General features: G+C 30.6%; 1 protein-coding gene across 1 annotated transcript in view; it reads right to left on the reverse strand.

The window, feature by feature from the left end:
• Positions 1-22,452, reverse strand: part of LOC115876750 (Kv channel-interacting protein 4-like) — a 73,812-nt gene that overhangs the window by 25,874 nt on the left and 25,486 nt on the right. The window contains exon 2 of the mRNA XM_030892657.1: positions 596-720. Within this exon, the coding sequence (XP_030748517.1) occupies positions 596-720 (125 nt within the window). The remainder of the gene's footprint in view (positions 1-595; positions 721-22,452) is intronic.

Here is a 22,452-nt window from a genome sequence, read left to right on the forward strand (position 1 = left end):
AATTTAATAGCTGTTAGTAAGAAGATTCACTATACATAGTGCACACTTGATTTAGTGTATGTTGATTTAATTATTTCTTATAGATGAACATGAATTTAAAAGTATAATAGTATAATTATATTATGAGCATTTTTCATAATAAGGACCAAATATCGCCATATAAATTCAAAAAATTGAACCTTAGGGGAAAATTTGTGCCTGCTTGTAGTGTATGGTGCCCTTTAAGCGCCTTGTACCTATCTACCATCTTTCATTTCTCAAGCTGTAAATTTTGAGGTAGAATTAATTTTGGCCCTTTATCAAATCTCTAATATAAATCTTCCAGGTCGAAGTTGAAAAGAAAAAAATACCATTGTGCCTCGAGTATTTTTATATTAAATTCAATAGAATTTTCATCGCGATATTCTTAAAATATTTCCGCAGTTTCGGGGCTCATGGAGGATCAAAAACTCCACATAGTTCGATCTGTTTGTGGGAAATAGATGTATGGAGAAGTAAAGAAGGTAAAAATAACGCGCATGCGTCCGTCAGTTGTGACATTTAACACCCTTTCGGTGGGGTTTGAATAATTTTCGAAAAATATCGATAGAATTACCTGTTTGAATCCCCGATACATAAGCTGGATTTCCTTTTTCGTGAATTTTGTTTTCGAAGCCAACTTGTGCAATTCCTCCGGTCTATATCTTGCTATGTGGATTGTAAATTCGTCGGATTCGTCATCTGCAAATGGAGAAACTTTGTCAACTACCTGGTTTATACATCAAAAATTTTATCTTTCTTAGTTTGTTGTACCTACAGTGGGTCCCATATAACAGATAAGTACCATCATATCTCTGATAACAAAGGTTGTTAAGATATACAGGGGTCCATCGTTTTACGTTGCATTTTTATACGCGTTTGCCTTTTTGAAACCAGTGACTTATTTTACGTGATTTACTTATACGTGGTTTATTAATTCTATAATAGATATGAAAGATTTGTATGTATGTATACACTATCGAAAGATGCGTACAATTTATCTTAGATAGCAACAATTGGAAAGAGGAAATAGCCATCTTATCTGATAGTCAAGCAGCACTAAAAGCGATCAACTCAGTAACCATCAATTCGAAGTTGGTCAAAGAATACCTAGAGAAGCTGAATAAATTAGGCAAAGAAAATAAAGACTTCCTACTCTTGGTGCGTACTCACCAAGAGATGGGAAGCAATGAAAAAGCAAACGATCTAGCTAGAAAAGGAGCCAACACTCTACTCACTGGACCAGAACCGTATTGCTTTCCAAGTGGAAACCTGGAAAAGGAATCTTCCAACGGTCTAAGACACTTGAAAAAATTTCTCATAACTTACAACTGAGAAAAATCAAAGATTTTCCTTGATTTAAGTAAGATTTTCACGGGGTTTTTAACAGGACACTGTCTCCTCAACGAACACCTCAGTAGATTGAAGCTAAAAAACGACGAAAATACAGATTCTTTGGGGAAAATGGGGAAACACTAGAACACCTCATAGTGTCATATCTCTTCTGGTGTACGAGATCTGTGTGGTGCACTTTTTTTATATGGGCATCCATGTATATAAAATGGTATTAAATTATTAGCATTCATAACACAAAAATAAACATTGTTATTCCGGAAAATGGATACGTATTTCGTTGTTTGTAAATTTTCAAATTCCAACGGGAAATATTTAAACGAATTAAATATTTAAACAAAATTATTTAAATAATATACGTAATTTTAATTTGTAATATTTACATAGCTGATAAATGATTTAAAAAATAGCTTTTTTAATCTAAAAATAAACACATAAAAGTTATAGATGGTTATTAATTTATTAGTTTCCTCGAACTTTTCGATAAAATGAACAAAGTGCTCAAGTGTTTTTGGATTCTTCCTGATAAAAGGAAACTTTCTCAAAACCTCCATAATTACGGAAAATAATCGCAAGCTCATCTTGCTAATTATTTCTCATTAATAATAAAATCCTTATCTAACACAATTTCCTTCATATCTACTTACTACCCGAACTAAAATTTGAATACTATACTAAAAACTTTTTTAATGACTGCTAGTAGAATATCTATAGTAAACTTTTTTTTAATAAGTTTTATATCGTTTAATAAGTATGAGACCCTAGGAAGGATTAAATTTTTCCTCCAAACGAGAAGTATCCCTTTTGCAACTGTTAAATTTTTATTTGGCGATAAAAGTTTTATCAAGTACGTGACTATATCTGAACAGGAAAGGCGGCTAACAGTATTGGTTTGCGTTATATCTTATTTTTCGATTATAAAAATTGCATGCTGAGGGTGAAATGTTTTTCTGGCTATTTTATGTAAAATCTAATTTAATTTTAGTTCAATACAAACATAATACTACCCTCGGCCTATATTAATATAGATAGACAAATCTTACTTTATAACATCCAAGTACCCAAATTATACAAACCAAATGCAAAGAGAAAAAAAAATGATTTATTCGTATATATATATATTTTATTTTACTCAAAAATTTAGAGTTTATTAGCTAAAAAATCATATATCTCAGTTTTGGTATTTTAAAATATAATTTGAAAATATCACAGCTGTTATATAATTTTTTTTTACATATTCTAGGGTTGTATTAAGTCGATAAATCAAGTTTAACAATAAGAATAGTGTATTGTGTTCAAACTTGGGAATGCTACAAGAAAATTATCAGCTGCAGCCTAACAAAAACTGCCCTAATGACACTTACTTATAGGTATGTATAGTATTATCGACAACAAGAAACATCATACAAGTACTTATCGTTGTTATATTTTATCTAAACCTTTAGTTATTGCGTGGTACCGAGATCGGAAAAAAGGAAATTGAATGGGTAAACTTTTTTTTAGCTGAATCCTCTTATAAAAAGAAACAATAAAACATTCAGTATATAGAAGCCCCCTCAAACACAAAATCAGAAAAATTTCTGTGCGGAAACGCTGTTTGTGTCATTCACATTTTTCCGACTTTAGAATAGCTGAAACCAGTTACATGCAAACATGTTTCTATTTTACAATATTTGATTAATAAATGAAAATGGTCCACCCAGGAAGAAATTTTTTGCATGTCTATGTTTAGAAAAATTTCTAGAATGAAAAACAATAACTCGTTTTCATTTAAAAACTGAAAATTATGCATTTCCGCAGAAAAATTTTCGTGACTTGGAAAGGCTTCCAAATACTAAATAAACAAATATTTCTTGCATAAAGTAGTCCTGATTTCATAAATTCTTAAGTTGAAAAACTAAAAATGATGCATTTCCGCAGATAAATGTTTGTGACGTACACACTTTTCAAAAAGGCTTCCGCAAATATTAAATAAACGAATATTTCTTACATACTGATTTCAGCTAAACGAAAGTTGAGCCAATTGAATTCCTGAAAAACTAAATTAAAATGTCTTTTTATGATATGCCTAATTACATTTAAAATAAAATTATACAACTTAAGAAAATTAGATGTGTTTCTTGTACGTATCGGCGTTTTTGCAGCTGGGAAATATTTACTTGTAATAAAAGTTTTTATTGGTCATACGACCACATCCAGAGATGAAAACAGCCTTTTTTGTGCTGGTTCTGTAGCCCGTCTTGTCCTCTTTATATAAATTATTAACGGATACAACATAGACACTTAGACAAAAAGGTCCATTTTATATCTGAACCCTGCGTTAAACGATATAGCAAGAAGCGAGTATTTTTAGGTCAGACTTTTCGTTTAATAGATTTTTGGAGGGTAAATAACCCACAGCATTTCTGACATAATAAAAATATACTACAATAATTACACAATAATAATGTATCTTGTATAGTAAAGGATAGATTGACCATACACAGGGTGGTCCGAACTGTATTCGGTAAAGTTTGGCAGTATATTCTGCAGTAGTTCAGTCATTGGGGATCAAAAAAGGGGCTTGCTTGGAAAAAAGTCCGGAAGTTTTGAAACTTTGCAGGTTTGTAGGTTTTGGGGTCCCTAACTAAAATCCATAAAATGCACATTTCCAGACTTGCCGCCGGCGCCGCCATCTTGGCAAGATGGCGCCAAAAATCGGTATTTTGTGAATATCTCGAAAACTATGCGTTTTTCGCGAAAATTTGAGGAGAGAAAAATTAAAGAGAGTAAAATTTCCTATAAAAAAGTTTTATGAAAATTTTCGCTAAAGTCAACCGTTTAGGCACAAAATCCCTGGAAATTTTACAATTTTGCGTAAATTATGATATATTATGAATAGTCGATTTTCCGAAATCAAATGTCGATTAGGGTTCATTAAAACTAGTTTTAGTTTAGTTTCTGCAATTTTTTCATGAAACAGTGGCGTATCATTAATTCGCTCATTAATTTATGAATAATTAATTGTCGTGCTAGACAGCATTCATTGCGAACTTACCACCAGGTTCAGCATTGGTCTGGTTGTACCAAAGATTCCGAAGAATGGGATTGGAGAAAACAAAAGCAGGCATTACTCCAGTCACAACGTTGAAAGATTCAGCTCCAAAATCCCTGTTGGCATTTTTATCTTGTAAATGCAAAACCAACAACTATGGTAAAGCCTGCGGATGCAGAAAAGCAGGATTAAAATGTTCAATGATTTGTGCATACTGCAATGGGAAATCCTGTGACAACGTCACTGAAGTGTCACTTGACGAATCCGATGAAGAGGAGTTGGACTTGCCTGTAGATATCCCTCTGGCGGCTGAAGATGAAGAGTTGGACGTATTGAGAGACCACCCTGATGAGCCCAGCACAGCAGACACGATCGACTTTGACATCAATGAGCCAGATCCGTCGGTCTTGTGAAGATAAGTTAAAGTTTTTAATTTATCTAGTGGAGTAGGCCTCCGGGGGAGACCACGTTAAAATAAACGCGCCATATACTTTACCTCTTGGGTGGTGTGGAAACAAGTACACATTTTCAATAATTAAAATTAATTATTCATAAATTAATGAGCGAATTAATGATACGCCACTGTTTTATGACAAAATTGAAGAAACTAAACTAAAACTAGTTTTAGTGAACTCTAATCGACATTTTATTTCGGACTATACATAATATACCATATTTTATGCAAAATTGTAAAATTTCCAGGGATTTTGTGCTTAAACAGTTGACTTTAGCGAAAATTTTCATAAAACCTTTTTTATAGGAAATTTTATTCTCTTTAATTTTGCTCTCTTCAAATTTTCGCGAAAAACGCATAGTTTTCGAGATATTATCAAAATACCGATTTTGGGCGCCATCTTGGCAAAATGGCGGCGCCGGCGGCAAGTCTGGAAAGGAGCATTTTATGAATTTTAGTTAGGGACCCCAAAACCTATAAACCTGCAAAGTAGCAAAACTTCCGGAATTTTTTCCAAGCAAAAATCCCCAATGACTGAACTACAGCTAAAAACCTAAAACTAAGCACCTATGTCTTAAAATGCTTCGTCTCCGAGATACAGGGTATGGAAGTTTCATTTTTATTTCGATCTTTTCCAAGTAATTTCTGAGCTAACGCCGATATTTGAATGAAAATGTGTTTTTTTAACATGAGAAATTTGATTTCGATGTCAGTATGCTCCTACAAGTACTCATACACCAATTTTCATCCACTCAGACACCAATTTTCATCCAAATATCGACCTTAGTTCAGAAATTATTTCGAAAAACACGAAATAAAAATGAAACTTCTACACCCTGTATCTCTGAAACGAAGCATTTTAGGGCATAATTTATACAAACTTTTTAGAATATTTTAATGGGCAGAATATATGCTGCTGAAGTTTCCCTAATACAATTCGGACCACTCTGTATATTGATTTATTTTTGAAACAGACCCTTTGTTCATTTACAGATTGACTTGAGCACAGGTTTAATATATAATTTTTTTCAAGATTTTTTAGAATCTTCATAAATACAGAAAAAATGTTAAATAAATTAATATCTCGCAAGCATTTTCTATGTTTTGTCTATTAGCATTAATTTTCTGACGATTACACAAATATTTTAACATTAATTGTTCTGTAATAAAGTGCACAAAGCGCTTAAAGTAGAATGATGTAGAAGCAGTAAAATTGAAGCAATGCTGCAACAATAAGCGATCGAAATATCACGTACAGAAAATAAAATTGAACTGAATTGTTCCAGAACAGCTATTATTCTAACAGCACAGTACCCAAATCTCCTGGAATAATAGGTTAATTTGTTTAATAAGGTGGAAAGTTTTCAGATTGCATATCAATTTTGTTACAGCTGTACACAGTGAGCGTCAGGTTGGTTTTTAGAATGAAAAAGTATGAGGACTAAGATCAAATAAAAGTTTTTTTGTGTAATTTGTTATAAAATAATCACTAAAAAATTGGGTGAACTTTTTTTTTGGCTGAAATAAAATATTTTTTTTTTTTTTAGAAAATTTTTTGGCTGATAAAAAAATCAACTAAACATACAATATATAGAAGCCTCCCAAAACACAGAATCATAAAAATTTCTCTGCGGAAATGCTTCATTCTCTTTTAGAGAGACTTTAGAATAACTGAAATCAGTTACCTGAAAACATGTTCCTGCTTTATATTCAAAACACTTTTCTTATGTAGGTATGAACTTAACCTAGTAGATACTATAATTTAGTCATCAATATTGTACCGTGAAAAAATAAAAATAAACAAAAACGAACCAACAAACCAAACCAAAGCAATCAAAACACGCTGTAAGCTAAAACGCGCCTCTTTATGAATTCCAATTGCCGAGTGCTTTTGAAATATTTTTCTATTTTACAATATTTTATCAATAAGTGAAAATGGTACACTTCCCCAAGAAGTTTTTTGCGTGTCTAAGTTTAGAAAAATTTCTAGAATGAAAAACATAAGTAACTGGTTTCAGCTATATATTCTAAAGTTGACAAATTGAAAATTATGCATTTTCGCCATAGACTTAAAATAAAATATAGACTGAGCATCTCATTCATAAATAGCTGGAACATGCGGTCAGACAATATCTTGTTATTGTTGTGTTATTGTTTTAGGTTATAACGAGTGCGACACGAGCGATAGATAGGTTGTCTCTGTCGTAACGGTCGTTCCTGACGACTCTGCCGAGAAACACAACACTGTCTTTGGTTTCTCAAGTACACCTGAACTCTCCGTCTCATAGCCGGGTAATTTTTTTATTTTAATGAAGCTATAATTAAATTAAAAATATATCGTATTTAAACTTTTTATATTTTATTAAGATTTAGGACAGGTTTTTAAATAAAAGTTTAGAAAAACGTCTTAGAGTCCAAAAAGGATAAAAATAATAAAATACACGTTATAGAAGAAATTTTATAATCGAAATTACGTAATTTTTGAAATTAATAATAAATTATTAATTTTAGTCAAACATTTACAACCCCTAATATTAATCAAAACAGGATCTATTCCACAGATATAATAGAATCGGCGAGAGGGAGAGAAAAAATAAAATATGATTGTTGTAATTTTTTCTCTGGTTAAGTGATGTCTTTATGTATAATGTAAATTAGAGAAAACATAAATCTGTTCCATTAAAGCAAGGAAGATGATAGGAAGTGGATAAAATGAAAACTACATTTATTTAACTCCGTACTGTCTTTATTATACCGGGTGCGTCCCAAAAGTGGCCCAACCCCATAATTTTTTTATATTTTCAAATAAAAAAACCAGATTTAGCATGTTAGTATATGATATAAATTAGGATTGATTGACGCATTCAATTGTTTTTGGTCACTTCCTGTTTCACCGGAAATGACTATAACTTTTAACTTTTAAACGGCACCCTCGGTATATTTCTACTTTATTCGATAGAAAATGACACTCTGAATAGAATGACATATAATATGTCAACTTTTGACATTTTCGCATATGGTTTAATTGTAATTGTAACACGCGGTTCATAACGACAATTTGACTCGAAATACCAAGTGTGTGGTATCAATATATTCATAAAAAAATGCTTTTTCCAAATATGCTAATGAGTCACCCTTGTTCCATTTGAAAAAATTGACATATGTATGATTAAAAATACGATTTGTACATCTTTTAACCGGCCTAGACAAGACACGAAACCTATTAGACGATCAAAACTATTTTTCCAAGGCTCCTTGATTAAAACTTGTAGAGATGTAAATAGTGTAGTCTATATTTTATTTTAAGTCTATGATTTTCGCAGAAAAATTTTCGTGACTTTCTATTTGGAAAGGCTTCCAAATACTAAATAAAATAGTATTTCTTGCATAACTGATTTCAGCCAAAAGAAAGTTGAGCCAAAAAATTGGCTAGTTAGTTTTTAATTTTCATTTAATCGAAACTCGTATTTTTAATTTAATTAGACTCTCTAACGAAAACAGTTTTACAGAAAATTGAAGTCATAATTGTTATGGCAGCTCGAAAATATATACAAATATATCATGACTTTTTAATTTCAACAGTTTTACAATTTATATTTGTATGTAGGCGTATTTTGTTCATAAATTTCATTCGTTTATTCAAACAATCGTTGAAAACTGAAAACTTTATATGTGTATTCCTACCAATTTAAACTTATTATATTATTTACGTTGCTATAGTAAAACTTGTTGATGGTTGTATAAATAAATTTATTTGAAAACTATATGCAGGATTTCTCATATTTTGCTTTTTTTGTTGTATTTTGAAGATTTATTTTTAAATGGTATTGTGAATTTCATCGGTTATTGTTTTAAATTTTAAAAAGAATTTAAATGTTTGATTTTGACATTTTAATATATTATCACAAATGTCTACTGTATTATTTTGTATGGCTATGTTTTCCTGAAATATCTTTTTTATTTACAAAAAAATAATTGACAAAAAATCTAGTTATTTCTGTCACGCCTTACAAAATCCTTTCCGAGGATTTTTTTATTTGTAAAATGAGCTTAAAGCATAAATTCAATTCAATGTTCAAACTCTATTTATTTTAAAAAGAGGTCGTTAATTCAGCACAGATTCTATTAAATTTTATGTCATTAAAATTTTCAAGCATTGGTATATGTGAATTAAAATTTAATCCTATATTTTTGTTATACAAAAAAAATTAAAAAAAAAATTGTTTTATCATGACAAATTTGTATGTATTTACGTCTCATCAGGTGGCAATCTGTTTTCCATCATCTTAAGGTAACAAGAGTTATTATATTCTTAAAGTTTGTTGAAATTTTAAGCTGTCAGTCAGTGGGGATAAAAGCTGAGAGTTTCACAAACTAAGTTCTAAATTCCAAAACCGTATGTCAGCTTATTTTTGTATTAATACGAGTTTCTGAATTTATATAGAACTTTAATAATATAAGCATTAATAACCGAATATTACTTTATATTTGCTGAAGTTTATTTTAATTCAATTAATTTTTAAACCATTTATTATTCGGAGATTCACGAAGTATATTTTTAGGACCGTTTTAATGATGTGTCTTTTATATTTTCTTCGGCTCGGAGGGAAAATAAGTATCAAAATTGCGTAATCGTCTCTTTCTATAAAGAGATTTTGTGTTATCACAAACACATCTACAACTTGACGTCTTGAAAAGGGTCTGCTCTTTAAAATCGATCAGGCGACATGAAAATTAAGCTCTTCTCGTTAAATAGCTTTACTCTTATTTTATTAATCAGTTATTTTTGATAAAATAGACACTTTTTTTGGACAAAACGTAATTTTTAAAGAGGGATTTTGATTTGTAATGCCTTTTTTCGATCAATACTTCTGAAATATTAATCGAGAATGAGCTAAAAGCGTAAAAATATAGAAAGCACCTATGCCCATTTAGTTTAGTTAGTTGAGCCAATGCGGCAAAGTTTGAAAATTTAAGAAAACTTTAGCTGTTTAACCAGCACTAAAGTATACAACTGAGATTTGGCCACGGCTAGGTTTAAAAATTAAGGAGAACTGTTTAAGTTTTACGAAAGAACTTTCACATTTAATTAAACTGGGGCTATTTTTAAAAGTAAGGTTTTTTTCTATATTTCACGCTGAAATCTTCCTTATGAGTGATATTTGTATGTGAACCTACAATAGAAATTATTATTATTATATCAATATAAAGTAATTAACAATTTAGATCTAACATATTCATTAGAGAGGATATTAATAGATGAAATACCGTGTATTGCATTGTCGACATAAAATAGGAGATCCCATGTAAATTTTAAAAATGATGAATAAGTTTCCTTCATTTTATTTTACCGAAAAAATTATTTGAAGTTTGGAGGCCCAAATATATATGCACAAATATTAACTTGCCTCTAAGGGCGATTTTCATTTAGATCATAAAATTTGGACCCAAAATTTTTGTATTCGATTCAACTCCTCCTTTTAGCCTTCGTAATCACAAGTTTTGTCACAATATGACAAATGTATTATGATTTTCTTGTACAGAGATCTGTCAAATATATGTTACAAGTTATATTGTCTAGGAAAAGTTGCAAAAAGTACACTGGAAACATAGTAGAATCTTTAAAAAATAAAATATTTTTCGTGAATATGTAAACACACTGCCTTATCTTCAACTGCTGCCTAGCAGTTCGTTCTTCTTCCACTATTTCTTCAAGTATTCTGGTAATTACTTGTGTTTTTGATCTTCCACTTTTCTTTTTACCTTTATAGTCCATAATAACAATAATTCTTCTGGCCTATTTGGAAAATGTACCTTTTTCTCCATAATACCAATAATTTTCTCCATAATAACTAGCCTAATTTAATCTTTAGTCAACTAAAACATACTAGACACGTGACACAATGAAAACAAGCTTAAAGGATTGCCGTTGAAAAGCCAATTTGGCACCTTTTGATCAACTTCCATCCTATCCTAAAACAACAAGTTTTAACTGACCCTTTGTAACAGCAATTTGAGATGTATTTTATTTCTTTTTCCAGTCAAAGAGAACAACTACCAACCAATTTTGTTTGCCGGCATTTTCTATTTCGTAATGTAATTTTGCCGAAAAAAAAATGGGATAAAAAAATTCGGAACTCAGCTAATGTCATTAGCTGTCTTATTAATTAAAGAAAAATGTAAAAATAACGTAACCAGATAATGATTGTTAAAGAGGTTGTCCAGATTTATTTTTCCGTAGAAAAAGGAAACAAATTGATGACACTTCTTTTTTTGTTAGACACGAAAACATCATTAATGATCACACTTTTTCAATTGGCTCTTGATAATTAAAAAATCGCTTAAGATTTATGATGAAATACTATACCGGGTGTTTCTCAAAAGTAGCTCACCCCTAAAACTTTTTTTAGTTAGTGACATGACATAAATTAGGATTGATTGACGTATTCAATTGTTTTCGGTCACTTCCTGTTTCACCGGAAATGACTACAACTTTTTATTTTTTAAAGGCACCCTCGGTATTTTTTTTACTTTATTCGATAGAAAATAACACTCTGAATACACTGACAGATCATATGTCAACTTTTGACATTTTCGCATATGGTTTATTTCAAATTATAACTTGCGGTTCGTTACGAAAATTTGACTCGAAATACCAAGTGTGTGGCATCAAATTATTCGTAAAAAAATGTTTTTTCCAAGTATGCTAATGAGCCACCCTCGTTCCATTTGAAAAAATTGAGATATGAATAAAAATACGATTTGAGCATCTTTTAACCGGCCAGGACAAGACACTAAAATGATTAGACGATCAATAATCTATTTTTCCAAGGCTTCTTCATTAAAAATTAGTGTTTTTAACATAGCCATGGCACTCTAGATTGAAATTTAAAACACGATTTTTTTAAGCAAAAATGTCAAAAGTTGGCATGTGTTTTTTCCATCAGAGTGCCATTTTCTATCGAATAAAGTAAAAAAAATACCGAGGGTGCCATTTAAAAGTCAAAAGTTATACTCATTTCCGATGAAACAGGAAGTGACCAAAAACAATTGAATACGTCAATAAATCCTAATTTATGTCATATACTAATGTACCAATTCTCGTTTTTACTATCTTGAAATATAAAAAAGTTATAGGCCACTTTTGAGAAACACCCGGTATAAATAAAATTCAAAAACAAGTAACAAAACTGGGTAGAAGTTCGTACACAAACCATAAAGAAACCTAGTAAAATTAGCTCTAGAAAGTAAATTAATATTGAAGCCGTATGTAATTGTAAAGTATTGTTTAAGACCTTTGTTCAGAATGAAACATAAGTCGCTGGCTTTTAGTGTTCCAACGAATTTACTACAATAAAAGAGGGTCATTAATTAATTCATTTCATTGTATACACGTTGAGTTAATTCTTATTTGGTTTCTTGTAGAACGTTTTCAAATATACACTATTTATTTTTCTTTGCATGGGCAAGAACTTTTAAAAACCATAGATATGTACACTACGTCTGTCCGTTCTGCGGCTACGGGGTATCCGTGATAGGGGAAACGATATTCTCTCGATGTTTTTCGTAAAAAAATAGACGAGGCGTCCCATCAATAAAAATTCGACAAATTTGCAAGTAGCCAATAAAATGAGTGGGCGAAGCGATTTCCGGTGACGTACTCGTCAAGTCGACGTATAAAATTTATTGCTGTTTATTTAAATGTTTTTTGTCCGCATTCCTTTCATAGACACAGATCCAGCAGACGCACTTTATAAAGGATAGACTAACCAAATACATTGATTTGCTCTTTTATCCAATATATACAAGCAAAATGTCAACAAAATGTTTTAAAACAAATATAACGATATTATGGAGGTTTAGTAATTTTTAGATGTACAGAATGGTATTCATTATTCAAAGTTAAAAAAGGGACGAATTTAATTACTTAGGATAAATACAGACTAAAGAAAATCATTTAATTTTTTTATATAAATAAAGTATGCTTGCTGTTAAACCCCAATTTTAATTAATTAATAATTGTCATTATATGCTTGTTTAAAGTGAATTATTATGTTCATTTTTACCCTTTCAGCTTAGGTAGTTACCACAGTTTTATTTTCTGAAAGAGCCAAGAATTTTAATTCGATATTTTCAGGAGTATTACTGAAAAATAAAGGAATTTAAACAAAGTTTACACCGAAATAATTTGGCAAAAATTCTTGAATTGTCTGAAAGGCTAAACAATCAACAATCAAGGGAACATTTTAATTCTAAAAATATACTGCTCGCTTCGTGGGCTAAATAAATTTGTTTATTTTATTTTGTTAGTATGTTTATAGCCATTTATAACCCTTAATATAAAAAATTAATTTTATATTAAAAAAAAGTTTAAAATAATTTTTTGGATTAAGGTAAATTAATTAAATTGCGTTTATCTCATCAAAAGGACCAAAATCGACAAAATATGAAGATACAACTTTAATCAGCTTTTAACAGTCTACAATTTTGCTAACAAAAGAAAAAAAAGTCAGTGGCACACATTTTTTTAGGAACATAATCCAGTGATAACCCCTATGCACGTCCCTGGTGAATATTTTGACACACTTATAGTAATTTTACCGAATTTTACCCTCAAAATTTCATTCGAATCGCTAAAAGCACTTGGAAGAAAATTATAATAAATCGAAAAAAATCTACTATATAAGACTTTAACCCCCTGTAGCTACAAAACAAAGCAGCATCGGACCTATGTTAATATAAAAAATAAATCTTATTTTTACGTCAGGAATCTACCAACGAGAGATGGCACAGGTTTTTTGAGACACCCTGTATATCTAACTTAGTAGGCTTTGATTTGGTTCGCAAGCAACTCTCGACAGGTAAAAAAACGCGTTTTTTCTGGGCTTGTTGTAAAAACAACAAGAATGCGAAATGAGATTATTTATTTTTATTTTACTTGTTAATAGAAGTTGTGAGCATTATTTATAGTGAAAAATAGTGTAATTTTTCTGTTTTGTCAGTGATATCGTAGATTATTATGGATTAAAAAGGTAGGCGTGTTTTGATAAATATTTCTGGTTCATTTTTATCCAAGTTCTTAATCTGTGTTATAGATAATTCTCAAGTCTTGTCCACTTTAGGTACATCAAAATTTTAAAATTTTCTATACAGAATTGAGAAGAGGAACACTTATAATGACATTTTCTAACGAAAAAAGTGCGGATCGTCCATAAACAACCCCAGAATTTTACGGGATTGGGGAGTGAAAAGGGGTGCTGGGTGGGGTATTTCAACACTGAATTTTTATTTATTTTGGCCTTCTAAAGTAATAATTTCACTATATTTTCATTATATTATAGTTTATCTAAAAGCCACACTTGATTGAGGATAGAAAAATGTCCAAAATTTTACTGAAAACACTTTTCTTAACAAAGAAAATTGAGACCAGATGGAAGATGGAAGTTTGACATTTCATATATCCTTCTTTCTCTCTTCTATGCAATGAGAGAGACAAATATATTCTAGACCTAATCTAACAATTTGAAAATTTGCAACGTTGCCATATCTTGTATTTTTTCGGGTAATTACGGATTTTAAATAAATTACCCATTACGAAAGCTGACAATAGCTAAATATGTAACCACAAAATTGCACGAAGGAGTTTTAATAGCATTGGTTTACTAGAAGCTAGGGAGCCGCACTCCACTTTTGCTCCTTTGCTTCCGCGCATGCGCATGAGTTATACAAAATCGATCAGGTTTTTGCGTGCAATCTATAAATACAAAAAAACTCACACCAAAGACTAACCAACGCAATCAAAATACGCCGTAGGCGTATTTTGATCGCCGTTACCAACGACTCTAAATAAATAAAAAAAATAAAAACAGTTTTAAAAAATAAAAACAGCTGTAAAAAAATAAAAAAGTTTTATGTCTACCGAGGTTCGATCAAGGTTCGATCCACCGTCCGTAAAAAAGTTAAAACCAATGCAATCAAAACTCAGTTACGGCGGACGTTTTTACCATTGTGATCCTCTTCTCAACCTTTAACACAGATCAAAGTATAATATCTATTCTTATCAGCTTAATATCGCTACCGCTATTTTTCAAAATTAATAGGAAAGTATAAATAAAACAATATCCGATTTAGCATTGGCAACGTTGCTTTAAATGTTAAACGAAAATAATACAACCAGTAAAACACATTCTCTCTCAACTGTCATAATTATCGCGTGATTATCGCACACATTAGGGGTTTTCGGAAATAAAATCCTAGATTAGGTAGTTTACTAATCAGCTGTTCCAAGATCAGTGTAGAGAGTAATCAGCTGGTAGTTTAATTACGAACGGTTGGATCATTAGATTTACCGGGTTAACAGTCACATTTAAATATATTTCGTAAAAAGAGATAAATTAAACAAATAATCCTAATATCCCCCTTTAACGATTGTATAAGATCTATTTTTATCCTATTTGTTTTGCTTTAAGTATACTTTTTAGTTTCTGTAAGACTATTTTTTATAAAAACAAAATGTGTTTTATTTTAGGCTTTTTTAAAATTATGCCATTTAAAACAAAAACACTATAAACTTTATTTTAATCATTTATTTACTGCCAACATAATAAACATTCCATCATATTAATAATAAAAAAATATATCAATTTTTATCTACCAATTGTGATGAAAATTTTCAGAATTGTCTATCAAGTTCCATTCTTTCATTATGCCTGGCTATTTTAATCTAAATGTTTTAAACCACTTTTCTGTAGTTGAGTTTTCATTTTTTTCCTATTGGGTGTCTCCGATAGTGCTTTTTCGCAGTCAGTATCTTTAGAATTACTTGTTGGTTTTTTATTTATTTAAAATCTAGAGTTACTTGATGCTATGCTGATTGGCTCATTTTTACGGTCACTAACAAAATATCATGTATTTGATCAACATTAGATAAAGGGATTTCGGACAAAACGGTTATTAAAAAACTTTATACTTCTATGCGGACCGTTACGTTTAAAATTACCCTAGAAATGATCAGCTGATTAATTCTACCCACCTCGTTAGGCGGGTTAGTAGGATCACAACATATGGCAAAAATCGAGTTTTTCGGATCACTTTCCGAACGCATTGACTCGTTTTGAGATCACTTTTCGAACGTCTGGATTAGTAATCCTATCAATCCGATCAATCAGATCACAGTTTCCGAAAACCCCTATTGAAAACTTATCGTGAATTTAACCTAAAAATAATAATTATAAGTATCAATAGTCAAGTGATCTCAAACATTTAGCCGACGATCCGTACTTAAAACGTTAAAATATTAATTGGAGAACATATTAATATCAAATTTACATCAATAACTTCAAGATTGGCGATATACCTAAAGTGGACCAGACCCTAATTCTCTTCTAAATAGTGTCTATACTTTTGTGGTGGATTAATTTCTTCAAAAACATCTTCTGGGGATTATGCAGACTGTAATAATACCCATATATATATTCCCAAATAAAAAGTGTCATTTTATTATATTCAGTTTTTCCTTTTCTACTTAACTAGTTAAACAGAGTTAATTCAATATTTTCAGGATTATCATTGAAAACAAATCAATTTAAACAAAGTTTACACCGAAATAATTTAGCAAAGGCGCTTGAATTATCTCCAAGGCGAAACAATCAACAATCAAGTGAACGTTTAAGACTAAAAATACACTGTTCGTCTCGTGGGGCTAAATAAATTTGCTTATTTTATATTATTTGTCATTGTATTTCGCAAATATACGTCTCTGGTTGATTTTCTTCCCAGTTCTTCAAACAACGGATATTAATTACTTCTAATTATTTTTTTAAATAAGTTTCAGCGGGATAAAATGTTTCGTTGTCGTTTCCATTGTTATTAATAAATTTTTTAAAAGAGGCAATTAAAAGTGTCATTATACGTTTTTTGTTTGTTTGAGGAAACAGCTCGTGACAAAACGTTTCAGTAATAATTAAAAATACGCAGAGAATGCAAATTACAACTCCATGCTGCTGTTACACATTCCAAAAACTTACGTTTTGTTCACAAATGCCATTTTAACATGCCTCATTCACACTTTATAATACGATTTTCCTTTTTTATACTAAAAAAAATATTTTCAGTATTTTTCCTTGCTATAAACTTCTAAAAAATATTTTTTTTTTCGTTTTTTCAAACTGTTTTTAAACACGAAAGATTGTTATATGTATTAACGCTTTCAGTATTTTTGTTTGGGAAGAAATATATTTTATTTTAATATTAAATCAATATAAAGAAAGATATGATAATAAATATCTTTAATTTTTTATTTTATTATAGAGGAAGAAAAAGTATTTTTTAAAGTGTTCTTTATCACGCCTATGATTTTCAAACACGACAGAAAGCTTATGGAAACCCCTTCAACTTTTTTGGCTTAGAAAAAATTTATTTTTCCCCAATGTTAAGCCCACATGTTAATTTGACAAAAATAAATCAATGCTACTTTGAAACAAAAAAATACCTGTACACTAATATAGTGAATTTATTTCTTTAGCAATTGAAAAAAACACGCTTTTACCGTGGGGTTCAAAATGTATTAAACGGACTCATAACTTTTCTTTTTCAACGGTTCCCCCATCTAATATTTTATTTATTTGCTTTTGCTCATCTCAAGCTACATTAAATCTACCTTTAAACTTATAAAACGCAATTGCCTTAGGCCGGGTATACCTTTCCTGTATAATAAAACAATTATTTCTTTGATGCTTCACTTTAAAGTCGATTTAACACTAAATAATTTAACACTATATAGAAAAGGATATCAATAAATATGTATTACTCTGGTAGATTTGATTATGAAGTTTATATGATTTTTTTACCTATTTCATTTTTCAAGTGCACTTTTTGTTTCATTTAGATTATAATTTCTCAAATATTGAAATTCTTTATTGTACAATTTAAGGCAGAATGTAGAATGTTTAGGAGGGGGGTTAATCACCGCGACCTTACAAATCTATTATATGTTCCCCATTCTTAAGTTATAACTCATCATACAGTCTCAGGGCTTTGACAAAAGCTAGTATCTGCGAATGTAAGTTGATCTATAACGGTAATCTGAGCAGTTTTCCATTTAGGCTAATTAATATTGTTTTATTTGGCACATTGTTGATCTTACTGAAGTAAATTAATTATAGAGTACAAGGCACGTGCTGAGGTTGTACAGGCTTCAAATTAAATTGTAGAGTTTGTTTGTTTACGATTTGTTGAAATCCCATTGTGTTTGTTACCGCGCAAAATAGCCAGGGAATGGAGAGATATAATATATGATTTAATCATTAATAACAACATTACTTGTATACAATTTTTTGTGTATTTTTATCTAATTCTCATGTGTTAACTATTCATATTTTTTTTACAAAAGGGATTCTAAAAGGTAGATAATGTCTTTTTCAGTCTTTTTAATCTTAATCCTTAAACACCTGAAAAATGTACTTCTTTTACAATCATTCTTTTTCCCAGCTGTTAAAATATTTACTTTAAAAAGCTTCACTCTATATTCAGGATGTCCCAAAAAAACTACCTGTTTATTAAGATTATTAACCCTTAACGGCTACAGAGTGGTCTGTACAGACACCTCGCGCTTAGATATTCCTCTATATTTGGTAAACGCCTGCAATAATAATTGTAATAATGCGGATAAAGACACATTCAAGTAAATAGGCATTCGATTAAGTTAATAAAGCTATAAACCTATTAGTGTACGGAGTGCTGATTTAATGAATATTGAAATTCGAGAGGTGTCTACCGGACTCTTGTGTAGAGATATTGTATCGTTTTTGTTACTTATTTATTTGTTTTATTATAGACATATATTAAAATTAAGTTAGGTACAGTGGTGGCCAAAAGTATGGAAACTTTTTTAATTTGTCATTTATGCTGAGAAATTAAAATATGAAATATAACCACTTATATAATCGTGACCTACAAATAATTTCCTACAAAACCTAATGCATTTAAATAAAAAATTACAGCTATCAAAAAATATATAAAAAATTATGAATATTTTCTTGGTCAAAAGTATGGAAACTTAAGAAGAATGTTTATTAAAATTCAAGATAATATAAAAATTACTAATATTTAGTGGAATATCCCTTTGAATTAATTACTTCTCTACATCTTCGTGGCATCGAATCGATCAATCTCGTACAATCTTTACTGGAAATGGCCGCCCATTCAGTTTTTAGCACTCCCATAATTCATTTTTATTTGAAATAGAATGGCTTTGAATTTTGCTATCCAAATGGTCCCAAAATTTTCTATGGGGTTAAGATCCGGAGACTGTGAGGGCCAATCCATTAGTGGAACATTATGTTCATTTAACCAATTTTGAACAAACCGAGATTTGTGCTTGGGATCATTGTCTTGCTGGAACAACCATCTGAGTGGCATTTCTTCATCAGCATGAGGCAACATATTATTCTCCAATATGTCTTTGTACAAAAAACGGTCCATTATCCCATCAATTTTAACAAGAGGACCAACACCTGAGCGACAAAAACACCCCCATACCATTATACTCCCACCCCCATGTTTTACTGTGGGCATCTGGTACTTATGGCTGTACCGTGTACCTTTTGGTCTTCGGACATAACGTCTCCCGTCACTACCAAACAGTTGAAACTTGCTTTCGTCGCTAAACAGTATAGTATTCTATTTCTGATAAGATCAGGTGAGATGATCTTGAGCAAATTTAAAGCGGGCCATCCTATTTTTCTTTGATATTAGTGGATTCTTCACCGCAACTCTTCCAAAAAGTCCCATGTCATCCAACCTTCTTCTCACCGTGCTTGCAGACACCGATATTCCCCTTTCACCCATTTCTCGAGAAATGTCTGTGGATGTTTTTCTTGGATCTCCCATTGATATTCTCTTCATTACTTTCATTGTCCTGGTTGCACAACTTTCTTGGTCTTCCTGACTTAAAAGCTGTTGAAACGTTCCCTGTTTTATTAAATTTACGAATTATTTTCGAAACGGTGCCTTTTAAAATGTTTAAATTTTTACTTATTTGAATTTGTTTATAACCGCTCTTGTATAATTCAACTATTTTATTTTTTAAATCCGTAGAGAAATATTTAGACTTGGGCATGATGTTTATATTTATCTGAAGTAAATCGTACCGTTTATCAGCTTAAACTAAATAATTTTAATGTATTTATTTATGGTTTCCATACTTTTGGCCACAAGAAATCTATTGTTCTCCTACAAAAACTGCTAAACAGATTTTTTTCGCTGTTTAATTTTTGGAATACTTTTATTTGCTGATAAGCTGTTCATTTATATTCCTGAGAGTTTAAGCATAGCAATATTTTCTGTGATATTTTAAAAAGTAAAAAGTTTCCATACTTTTGGCCACCACTGTATGTACTAATTTACCATAAATACATGTTAGAAAATTTGTATTGATGGTCAATGACATTTTTTGGCCACAAACATTTTTTAAATGCATATATTAAACACCAACGCTATACAAATCGATTTTCTTAAACATCTAGCCAAAGCTATTACAAATCTAATGATCATAAAATGTTGCTCAACCAAAAAATACCAAGAATACTAAGGCTTAAGGCGAATATTGAAAGACACTATGGTATGATGGTATGGGAAACAACAGCTGAAGAGGGATAACTAAAATTGAGAAGTCTTTGCTCTATGTGCTCTTACAAAATAAACACCCAGTATCTCTCTACAGTTTGTAAAAAAAACCATTTGTCTACAGTGCTCAAGAAAAATATGTTTAAAATGTTGCGAGTATAAAAATATGTGAAGATATCACTTTTTATGTTTACCACGTAATTTTTTAAATAATGTTTGATTGCCAATTCATAATTGTTTCTATTATGTGTATACAGGGTGGTCCGAACTGTATAGGGTGGTCCGGAAACTTTCGCAGTATATTCTGCAGATGGAAATAAGTAAAAAAGTTCTTATACTTATAAATATATGTCCTAAAGTGTGTAGTTTCTGAGATACAGGGTGTAGAAGTTTTATTTTCATTTCGATTTTTCCAAATAATTTCTGAAGTTACGTCAACAGAGATAATGAGATTTTTATAATAATTCAATATGAGAAATTTGATTTTGATGTCAATATGACTCCTATTTGTAGGGGGCGCCACCTACATGTGTTTTAACTGTTTTGAAGAGTAATATTTTTTTGTCCGGACCTGTATAAAAGTACTGAGTAAAAAAATATATATTTCCGTGACTTTTTACGTAAAAAATGTCTTGTGGTAAAAATCACTACGAGTAACCGTTCTCAAGATAATGGTAATAGTCAATACATGTCATTATTGACAAAAAATAAACACGTCGAGTTATTTGACTGAAATAATAAATTAGGGAAATTTTTATTTTTTTAAATTAATCATAATTTTTTCTTCAAAAAAAAAACAGTTTCTGTTGAACTTTTGGCTCAAAAACATTTCAAATTTATGATTTCAGTCTAATAACTATTTAGTCAACATCTTTAATTTATATCAATGATGACAGGTATTGATAATTTCAATTTCAAATATTTCGAGGACCATACTCGTAGCGATTTTTTCCAAGAGACCTTTTTTACGTAAAAAACGTCGAAAATGTTTATTTTTTTACTCAGTAGTTTTATACAGGTACGGACTAAAAGTTATTTCTCTTCAAACCAGTTAAAATATATGTAGGTGGCGCCCTCTGCAAGTGGGAGACATTAAAATCAAATTTCTCATGTCAAAAAACTCCCAGACACCAATTTTCATCCAAAAAATCGAACTAAAAATGAAATTTCTACACCCTGTATCTCCGAAGCTAAGAATTTTAGGGCATACATTTATAAGAACTTTTTTACTTATTTTTATCTGCAAAATATGCTGCCGAAGTTTCCGGAATACAGTTCGGACCACCCTGTATATTTATAAATAACTCATGTAAACTCATAAAAAAGTATAGAGAAATACAAAAACATTTTATTTGTATTTAATTATACAATTTAATAGAGGTGTCTACCAGACCACTCTGTAGCGATTAAAGGGAAATTATTCAGTGTAGCCTTTAAGGGTTAAGATTGTTATTCAAGCGTATTTCAGATAATTTCAGTAAAAAAATTATTAATGCAAAATATGCATGAGCAATATTGCAATATAGCTTAAAATGTATCAAATAAAGCAAACCATTCCTTTGTAATGTCTGTCACGTATAGAATTAACCACAAGGAACTCTGTGACATTTTATTTGAAAACGTAAAGGATTCGCTTCATAAATCACTTAGAAAGTATTGGATCTATTCAGTGAGACAGAACCGGAATTAAAAATTAAAGAATACGCCACTGCGTTTTAGAGTTAGGATTTGGATTTGTCCCAAATGCGGAGAAAAATCTCAAGTGCTGTTGCATTCATCGAGTACTTGTGGATGGTTTAAGCGCCTCTCTTTATTATAACATAGAATTCTTTATTTTAACACGTAACTGACTAGAGCTTTGTTTTGTCAGTTCGCATCGGAAAAGTCTTTGTTTCAAACGGCCGAGAAATTTTCAAATCTATTTTTTAAGCTCGTGCACTGACATTGACGGATTAATCGGGAAATATAT

The sequence above is a fragment of the Sitophilus oryzae genome, unplaced genomic scaffold (genome assembly GCF_002938485.1).
Source record: "Sitophilus oryzae breed Bouriz unplaced genomic scaffold, Soryzae_2.0 scaffold_1440_pilon_pilon, whole genome shotgun sequence".
NCBI classification, from domain to species: Eukaryota; Metazoa; Arthropoda; class Insecta; order Coleoptera; family Curculionidae; genus Sitophilus; species Sitophilus oryzae.